Raw genomic sequence first — 10,855 nt, 5'->3', positions numbered from 1 at the left:
AAATAATCACAATCTTTTTCCTGAAACGTCTCTGCAAGAAGTCATGGAGAGGAGAAGAAAAAGAGGAATATCTCTTTTAGGTAGTAACTAAAATAATTTATTAAATAAACACATAGGTGCTCCTACCGGAAAGTAGATGGTAATCAACATATAGATCACTGTAACAAACAAACAGACACGGGCACTCTCACGACGGAGTCCAAACACAAGCAACAGCCGACAGGAGGAACACACCGCCAAACTCCACGACCACAGATGTCCCCGTACAGGCGAGTATATTTCGGAAGAGTCCTTAGTTGAAGGATTAAAAGATGCGGATATAGCCACCGACACGTTTCGATCCAGGTCACGGGATCTTTCTCAAGGTAATTAGCTAAACTATCCTGGTGTTTCCTTTTATAGTTACCTCCGATCACATGATCGGACCAAAAAACATATTCAAAGTGACAAAAGTGTCAATTCAAAATGTAAATGATGTTTCATTGGGCAAGAAACCATCAGTATTGTAAACAGATACATTTCATTGTGTCAGATTATGAATGAAACCACGGCGAAAAATTTCTTTCCATATATATACCGGTATTAAAAGCTGACATATCCACATGTTAACTCATGCCTACACTTGTTAAGCAATAAAGATACAATTTAGTATACAGACTCCCAAAATAAGGGAAAGAGTCGAACAAATTCACAGCGTGCCAATCCATATAAGAAAGCTGTCAATTATCGTCAGGGATATGTGGATATGTCAGCTTTTAATACAGGTATATATATTGAAAGAAATTTTATAATATATATATATATATATATATATATATATATATATATATATATATAAAACAGTTTTCTCTCTATTACCACAAGGAGCCTCATTAACTAGTTATTCCCCAGTGGGGTACTTAGCTGCTGAGGAGAGTGTCACACTGTGCACAAACGGCTCCCTGGTCTCTTTACCCCACAGATAATTTGACAGGTATTGAGGTATAAAATTCTGCACAAGAATTTTTGTTCTCTTTAGACATTATATTTATTTTTTATTTTTAAAAGAAATACAGATTAGGCAACTTTCACAGAGAAAAATACAGTAAAATAATTACTAGTTCTGACTCAGGCTAATAGCCTCAAACAATAATATAAATATCTGTGATAATCATGTAAAAGTGGAAGATATTGTATAAAATCACAAGTGCAGATAGAGTCTAGTTATAACCCTATATGCTTTTATATATATATATATATATATATATATATATATATATATATTATATATTATATAAAACTCTGCTGACTTATATCATAAACAACTGGGGTACTTAGTGCAATTGTCAAGAAAGGGAAGCTAGCAGCAGGTAGGTTCTCCATTATTTCAGTCAGCAGTCCATCCAAGTAAACTTTAGATGAATTTTCCCGCCTTTAGAGTGTACCAATCAGCAGGGGGGGTCTCCTTTACACTCCCAGCACTGGTGTTTTCTTTTTATATATATATATATATATATATATATATATATATATATATCTCCCCTATGGGGTACTTAGCTGACACAAGGAGGAATAGTGAGGAGAAGCCAGGAGCAGTAGAAATCGCTGAGGTGCCTCTGAAGTCCGACTGCGATGAGAGGAAAAGCTGCGAATATCTTCCGCCTCGGAGCATACCACTGACAGCCGGAGAATCTCTCACTCACTCCCCACTGTCTGTTGGTTCAAACGCCCATAGGAAGCCTCTATCAGCCCAGACTGCCTCACTGCGTTGTGCTCCTGTATCAATGCCCATTCGTAATCCTTCCTAGGGCTCCATGAGATCCAAGTCCCCCTTCCACCTCAGCGGGGGACTTGGTATCTCCCAGTATGTCCGGTCCTTGGACGGAGTGCGGCACTCTCTGCCTGTGACAGCGCCGGACCCGTCGGGACAGTGCAGTGACAATCGCTTAGCGCTGTCACTGCTCTTGATCAATAAACACCACACTGAGCTGTGCGGTCTTTCTTTTATAAATATTCTTCTTCTTCTTTTCTTTTTAAAGGAAAACAGAGCATTGCTCCATTTTGAAACCTGTTAGAAAAAAAATGTTAAATACATCCATCCTCACCTACACTCATACCAATAATCTAATAAAATCTAAACCTAAGCAGCAAGTACTGCTAAGCAGTACTAAATGCAGCCCAACTCCTTGGGTACTTAAACAAAACTGAGGTCTGTGGGATTGCAGCAGGGAGGAGCCAGCAGCAAACTTAATTGTTAACTATTTAAGTGTTAACTCCATGCGCCCTCATACAACCCCCATGGTAGCAGTGTCCCCCAGAGTGGATGAAGGAGAAAGAGAAGTTTGAAGAATGTAGGTGGCTTTAAAAGGGTTAATATGCCATGTGTTCATAACAACCATAGTGAATGTGGTTCTGCAGCTCAGAAGAGAGCCCTGCTTTTGCAACCAGCCTCCTAAGCATGGAGGGGATTGCTGAGTACAAAGGCTTTAAACCTAATTATAAAATCCACCATTTTTATATAAATATTGTACTTAATGCAATACATTAAATATAAGTTACTCTATTATAAAACCATAACATAGCTTATTATTATTTTAGAAAACAGACCTAGCTTAAGCTGGGTACACACTACACGGTTTTCATCCAATAATCGGCTCAAACAGCCGACATACGACCGCTCGTTCAAAAGTCGGGTCAGTGTGTGCAGTGACACGATGGTCGAAAGTCTGCCCAAATGGACGATTATCGCCTCATTTGGTTGGTCGCATCGTTTAATATTTTCGTTCCAATCTCGTTTCCGCTGTGTAGTGTGTATAAACTTCTGACCGATCCACAACAGTGAGTACGAAATTACAGTCATTGCTCACGACAACATGGCTGTAAAAAGTTGCTAAAGGAACGTCCGCTCTTCCCTTTATCGTCCTAAACAAGGCTAGTGTGTATGCAGTCCATGGACCGAGCGATCGGACCATCGGTCGCATGTAAAATTGCTCGGCATAAAAAGTTGGTTGAAATTTCTGTAGTGTTTACCCAGCTTAAGATGTCTGCTTCATTCGGGTGCTCTAATATTAATATAGGCTGGTTACACAAGGAACATATGGACGTTTGATGTATTCTCCCCTTGTGGGGTGGAAAGCATGTTGTATGTATAGAGCCCCGGAACTAAAGTGTGTGACTCAGGGAGGCAGACATTCATAGTGCAGCGCCGCCGCTGCTGTCACAACCTGAGCTAACAACAAACAGAGAGGAGCATTGTGGGAACTGACAGCCGCTTTCGGCGGGTTCTGTTAAAATGGCGCCGCTACCTTGACCGTTAACGGCCGAGTTTACAGAGAAAACTGCTCAGGGAGTATTGGAGTGACTGGAAATTTTCAGCATGGCGACGCCGGACCAGAAGTCTCCAAACGTCTTACTGCAGAACCTGTGCTGTCGGATACTTGGCAAGGGGGAAGGTAATGCGGGCCGCACGATTCATCCTGTATTCCCTACACTTGTCAACCCCCCTTGTTCTGTGGCTTTACCATACAACTGATATTCCTCACGCGGAATTGTGTACATCGCGGGGCACTTGGATCAGTGGGTTAACATGTCACTGTATCATATTGCCCGGGGGTCCAGTAAATATTAATTCCTCTTACTAGGTACAGTTTTTAGTGCACGGTCCACAGAGATGCGTCCAGTCATATCCGCTCCTCACAGTGTAGATCTCTAGACAGACGTGCATTATATTACATGCACCTTATACACGTGCATTGTATTAGAAACAGTTGCCACTGCATTACAATGTATACAGTCTGTACAACATTCTTCTCATTATTAAGGAAACTTCCACAGGTAACTGTGCAGAAAAGGTTCTGTTGCCCATAGCTACCAGACAGATGCTTGTTTTCTTTTTCTAGACTGTGCTCGAAAAATGACTATTTATATTGTTTCTATGGTAATACCAACTTTACTGCACAGCTACCCATTGAACCATAAATGTTAATCATTGTGTCATGACCACAAGCACATCACTGCATTACTGGCACTTTTTATGACTAAATCAAAGCAGACCTGCTTTATAATATGTACATTCTTACCATCGGTACACAGAGCTGTTACTGAATGACAGCATGTGTAGTCTTCTCATCAGTCCACAGAGCTGTCACTGCATGATTGCGTGTGCAGTCTATCCAACAGTCCACAGAGCTGTCACTGCATGATTGCGTGTGCAGTCTATCCAACAGTCCACAGAGCTGTCACTGCATGATTGCGTGTGCAGTCTTCTCATCAGTCCAGAGCTGTGACTGCATGACAGCGTGTGCAGTCTTCTCATCAGTCCACAGAGCTGTGACTGCATGACAGCGTGTGCAGTCTTCTCATCAGTCCACAGAGCTGTGACTGCATGACAGCGTGTGCAGTCTTCTCATCAGTCCACAGAGCTGTGACTGCATGACAGCGTGTGCAGTCTTCTCATCAGTCCACAGAGCTGTGACTGCATGACAGCGTGTGCAGTCTTCTCATCAGTCCACAGAGCTGTGACTGCATGACAGCGTGTGCAGTCTTCTCATCAGTCCACAGAGCTGTGACTGCATGACAGCGTGTGCAGTCTTCTCATCAGTCCAGAGCTGTGACTGCATGACAGCGTGTGCAGTCTTCTCATCAGTCCACAGAGCTGTGACTGCATGACAGCGTGTGCAGTCTTCTCATCAGTCCACAGAGCTGTGACTGCATGACAGCGTGTGCAGTCTTCTCATCAGTCCACAGAGCTGTGACTGCATGACAGCGTGTGCAGTCTTCTCATCAGTCCACAGAGCTGTGACTGCATGACAGCGTGTGCAGTCTTCTCATCAGTCCACAGAGCTGTGACTGCATGACAGCGTGTGCAGTCTTCTCATCAGTCCACAGAGCTGTGACTGCATGACAGCGTGTGCAGTCTTCTCATCAGTCCACAGAGCTGTGACTGCATGGCAGCGTGTGCAGTCTTCTCATCAGTCCACAGAGCTGTCACTGCATGATTGCGTGTGCAGTCTATCCAACAGTCCACAGAGCTGTCACTGCATGACAGCGTGTGCAGTCTTCTCATCAGTCCACAGAGCTGTCACTGCATGGCAGCGTGTCCAGTCTTCTCATCAGTCCACAGAGCTGTCACTGCATGACAGCGTGTCCAGTCTTCTCATCAGTCCACAGAGCTGTCGCTGCATTTCTTTACCTACAATCTAACTCTTAACAAAAACTTTAAATTGCAGGGCAATCTCTTGTACTGCCTCCCAATAATGTCTGGACAAAATAAAAAATAACTAAAAATCTTCCCTTGCTGTTTCAGACCTGCACTGCTTTCCCCAAACCCTGTAATTAATTATCCTAATACTTCCATGCTAATTGCATAATAATTGGCAGACTATATATCATTAATATAAGTGTTTTGAATTATCTCCCGCACGAGAAATTTTAATTATTGTATTACATATTCTAGGATATACATGGACGGTGTCAAATATAAGTTTTAATATATGAAGTGAAATGGATTCTACTAGGTGCTGCTTCCAGATTCCAAATTAGCCTGAACCAGACTCCGGTATTTTAATATTTTGCTTTTTAATGATTATTTTTAAGGTATATTAATAAAACATTTCGTTTTTATGTGTTATGTCCATTTATTATTTCTATCCACCTTAATTGAATTGGTGTAGAATATCCTTCTACTATTAGATTTAATAATCATATATCTAGTGTGACTTACGTTTAGTACTTTTTTTTCTTATCATATATCATTAATATCAACATCATTAAGAAGCCTATGGAAAAATATAAACAATTCCATATTGGTTTTAAATCGTATTTTGTGTACTATAAATGCCACCCGTAATACAAAGGTATAATAGTTTATTTTTGGCACATTAGCACACTGTTAATAAATAATGCAGAATTGTGTATCCAATGTCACCACTGTTCAAAGTACAAGTAGTATTGTAATAATGTCTGATCCATATTGCCTTGTATTGTATTGCAATGTGGAAGTTACTAGGTGGACAGACTCCTTAACACCATGAATATTATACATTTCACAAGAAATAAAAATGGGTGGTAGGTTTACAAATTTGAGTGGTTGTACAAACACCTCATTTTAATTATTTTGTTAAGCAGTTGGATGAAGGTATTTCATCCTTAAGAATATCACCTGTACAAAACCTAATGCAGATTTTATTTTAGAAGTTTCCATAATAGTTAATAAGCATTTGGAGTACAGAGCATGTATTACAAATTTTGGTGAGTAATAATGTATTTATGTGATCTGTCGGGCTTGACCATCACATGTATGGAAACCATTAATAAACTGTTACTCCAAAGACGCTGCCTCAATACTCTATTAGCTCTAAAGGAATTATTCTATGTTTACATCAATATATAGATAATACTAATACATGTAAATGCAAGTATATATGAACCTTAAAACAGTGTTATACCATCTAGTAGTTCTGTAGTGTACTAGAAAGTGAGCTTTACTAGTTAAGCATTTCTTTGTGTTCACATGTAATATAGGGTAACCATGTGTGTAAGAATTTGCTGGTCAGTTTTTTTCTTTCTTACTCTTTGTTTTATCTATTTCATGTGGAACAAATTGAACAAACTTTTGATGACTGTTCCCAGTTATGATTAGCCTAGTAAATCCATTGAAAAAGAAGTAGCTGCCACCATAAGCTGCTCTTGCTTGTTACCTACAGTCAGCTTTTGGTTCATTATTTACCTATGAATATTCCACAATGCCCAGTCAGATGTAAATGTGAGTGGTATTTTAATTGTCGGTAAAAGATAATTATTTCCAGCTGTATCATAACACATTATGTTTATGCCACTTAGATAACAGAGCTATATGAAGTTTATACCCAGGTCACCATTCACCAAAACCTGGGGCTGCTTTGTGCAGCTGTTTTTTCCTGCGGACTCCTACAGCCACGCCAGAAAGCTGGGGAAGTATGTCACGGTACTAGTAAGAAGAGGTGGATTGCGCCAATACCCCACTGCTGCTAAACACACCTATAGGAATCACACAATATTCCCAATGTTGAATGCAATAAATAAAATAAATATAGGATTGTTCCAGCGCTGTTGGCTGTAATCACATAGGTAAGTAGGTACAAAAACCAATTTGATCTTATCAGTATATATAGGTGATAAAATAATGGAAAAATACTTAAATTTTGGAGATGAGTGTAAGGGTCACTTCATTCAGATCCTTCCTCCAATAAGTGATGTCATGACATAAAAAATATATAAAAACAAAACATAGTGTAATACAGTAACAATAAATAACGTTGTATAGTGAATGTGAGATGAACTTCAATCCTTTCTTCTTATGTGAATCCACTCACCAAATACAGAGTATATATGTGCCTTAATTATAGATATCTTATGGTGTCTTCACCCAAACTCTGTATATGATTGCACTTACAAGATAAGAAGAAAAAACAGGCCTGGGTTTAAAGTTCTTTGGAATCCTCCATTGAGATAATCAGGATCTTTCTCTCAGAGAGACATATTCCATTTATGGATATAAGAGAAAAAAGAACGGATCTAGTGTGATACCCTTTAACTACAAGGATTTTATTACAGTGATATCTCATACAAAATAACAAAAAGCATAACGAAAAGCATAGCGAACTGAGGCAACAGTATGAAAAAGGGCTTGTTTTCCACTGTACACGACTCTCATATTGGCTTGGTGTTGGAAGGCTAACTTTACTGCTTTGACTTAAAATTCTCTGCAAATGCAGGAATATTCAGTTTGTTAAATCACCACTGATTGAGAACAATTTTAGAATAATTTAAGCTTGTCTCGATGATGATTTGTGAAGTAAGCTTCCATTCGTTTTTCTTTATCGATTATTATGCTTCTCTGGTACTATTCAGTGAAATAGTTCTGTGCCAGGGATTAGTCCTAATTCTATAGGTAACCAAAGGAAAAATAGTTCATAAGGTTTATTGTTTTGATTCAGTAAGGCCATTTTCAAATTTATTTCTCCTATTTCTGTTTCCTGGATTTTCTAGCTTGTTCTCTGCATGCAAAGGTTATCTTTTGCTATGGCAATTTCATCATCAACTGTTGATGGTCTCTGTTCTGCTTCTGCAGTACGTTTAGCATGAGTGGAAATCTGCAGTTCAATTTAGTTGCATCTGCATGTGTAACTATAGAAGTGCTTTCTGTAAATAAGTAGGTTGCTGACTTGTAAGTTTTAAGTCTGCATGTAAGTTTTCCTTTACCTTTTTACAAAGTGTATTTCCCCTCAAGTGGGCCTCTTGCCTACAGATTACATTGTTAACTGAACAAATAGTAATGCGGTTAGCCACGTACTCGGCAAATTTTTATATTAATCATCATCTTTTGGTCTAGTAAGACCAGTGAGGCCCATGCTCACTTTGCTTCTAGGAAGTCTTTGTGACTTCATCAAACTATAGGAACTGTTTTGTGGCACTCTATCCATGCACTTGTAACTAACTGGCCTTGCTATAAAGTGGAATGTCTTTCAACAAAAGACACTTTAAAAAGATGGACCATCGTGGCAGATCAGTAGATTCATTAAAACTATTCTGTTTTAGTAATTGGAAAGTTAAGTTTAACCCTTTGCCGATTGATGTCTGTATGTGTATGTATGTATGTATGTATATATATATATATATATATATATATATATATATATATATATATATATATATATATATATATATATATATATATATATATAATTTTGGCAGGGGGTTTCACGTCGCGTCATTGGTCATTTATAAACAACTGGGCTGTCAGTAGGTGCGCCGGGTTCTACCACTGTGCCCCGTACTTGTAGTTTTCTAAAATGATTTTTCTTTTGTAAGAGAGTTGAAATGCTAGGAAATACTTTTAACAGTGTTTTCTAAATCTTAAGAGCCAGGTTGCTATGCTAGCAAGAATTGGCCTCTAGTAGGGTGTCCAGCACCAAGCCTCTCACCTAATCGTGAAAAAACAATCCGTGTCATGTCTTGTAGCCATATTCAGCCTATTGCTGACTGACAGCAGATTGACAGTGATCAGTTTCATACCCACTCTGAACAGCGAAAGTTCATTTATTTGATTTTTCTACAGTTAGTACCAGATATGGTTCAGCACATTATACTTGGTATTAGATATGCCTCAGTGTTTGTATACCTGGCACTGAAAAGGCTCAGCATTGTATAACTGGCACCAGAATAAAGTCCTGCTTTGTATTCTGATGACCAGGAAGTCCTCTGTCTGTATACTAGCCATCATGACTATTTCTCCTTTATACGAGGTATGTCTGTTAAATAACTCACCTTTAATTATTGGTATTAGAAATTAAATATTTGTACCCTTCAATATACTCCCCATTTGCACTAATATATCGCTGTAGTCTTGTTTTCCACTGGCCGAAGACATGGAGCAAATCAATTTCTGTCACTTGTTTCAACATATCTGCCGTTTTCTTCTTTACAACATAAACTGACTCAAAATGTGTCCCTTAAAGCACTGATATAACTTTTGTGAAAAGATAAAAATCGCAAGGTGCTAAATCGGGCGAAAATGGAGGATGTTTAAGTGTAGTAATGTGCTAGTCTGTCAAAAACTGCTTCACAGAGAGAGCTGTGTGAGCAGGCGCATTGTCCTGGTGAAGAAAGAAACCATTTTTCCACAGTTGCGGCCGTTTCTTTCTGAGTCTTTCTCTCAGCTTTTGCAAAACTTCCTTATAATAATGCTGATTCACCGTTGTGCCTTCTGGAACCCATTCTTCCAAAATTACACCCTTGATATTGAAAAAAACAATGAGCGTTGCTTTGAATTTTGACTTACTTTGACAAGCTTTTTCATTCTTGGTGATGACGGTGTTTTCCAGTGCATTGACTGTCTTTTGGTTTCAGGATCGTATTGGAAGATCCAGGTTTCATCACAAGTGATTACTTTATGAAACAGGATTGGATCTGTGTTAAGTTGCTGCAGAATGTCAACACAACATTCCTTGCAATGTTTTTTGCTCTGGTGTGAGAACCCTTGGGACCATCTTTGCACAAACTTTCGTCATGTGAAGAGCTTCACTCAAAATTTTCCATACGGTGTCTTTGTCAATGTTCACAGATTCATTCGAACACTGACTCGGTGGTCTTTTCGAACAATCTGACTCTTTTTTTTTTTTTTCTACATTTTCTTTGGTTCTTGAAGTGCAAGGTCGCCCAGGGTGTTCATCTTCGACATTCTCATGTCCCTCGCTAAATCTTTTGTGCCACTCAAACACACGCGCACGAGACAGGCAGTCATTCCCATAGGCCGTAGTAAGCATTTGAAAACATTCTGTTGGTGTTTTGTGCAATTTTACTAAGAATTTAAAATTGACACGTTGTTCAACTTTCAAACTTAGCATTTTTTCGGCACTCTACAGAAAACACAACCAAACTAAATGGCGACTCACAATCGACTGAACGTCATAGAGTGTTGCAGCTTGTCATGCATGTTCAGAACGGTTCAAGGTAACTACGTATGCATTTATAACCGGTTCTGACTGCTTTGTTTACTAGGTGGAATCACAGTCTCGTTATTTAATAGACATACCTTGTATACTGTTGAATATATCACATCTGCTTTGTGTACTAAAAAGGCACCAGAAAGGGCTCAGTTTGGCGTACTGGGAAAGTGGTGTCTGACTGTGTTATTGTCAGACGTTCAAAGTTTGGATTATGTATTGCCTGTGTATACATAGTTTTGTATCTTGCAATTGCATTTGAAGCAAATTCTTTGCCAACGTGTATGTATATATTTATATGTAAGAAATATAATTTGTTTTCTGTGTGTATTTTGACACCTTTTATTTGTTTGTATGCTTTGTCAACATTTATTTGTGCATGATATACATTG

General features: G+C 38.9%; 1 protein-coding gene across 1 annotated transcript in view; it reads left to right on the top strand.

Annotated features, from left to right (window-relative positions):
* Positions 1–3,201: 3,201 nt before the first annotated feature.
* The window catches only part of TUBGCP3 (tubulin gamma complex component 3), a 90,855-nt gene continuing 83,201 nt past the window's right edge, over positions 3,202–10,855 (top strand). Inside the window, exon 1 of the mRNA XM_075200022.1 lies at positions 3,202–3,431. Coding sequence (XP_075056123.1) covers positions 3,356–3,431 — 76 coding nt within the window. The 5' untranslated portion in view covers positions 3,202–3,355. The remainder of the gene's footprint in view (positions 3,432–10,855) is intronic.

Source organism: Mixophyes fleayi, chromosome 2 (assembly GCF_038048845.1).
Source record: "Mixophyes fleayi isolate aMixFle1 chromosome 2, aMixFle1.hap1, whole genome shotgun sequence".
Taxonomy (NCBI): Eukaryota; Metazoa; Chordata; class Amphibia; order Anura; family Limnodynastidae; genus Mixophyes; species Mixophyes fleayi.
Note: the sequence above shows the minus strand (reverse complement) of the source record. Positions and strands in the feature narration are given on the sequence as shown.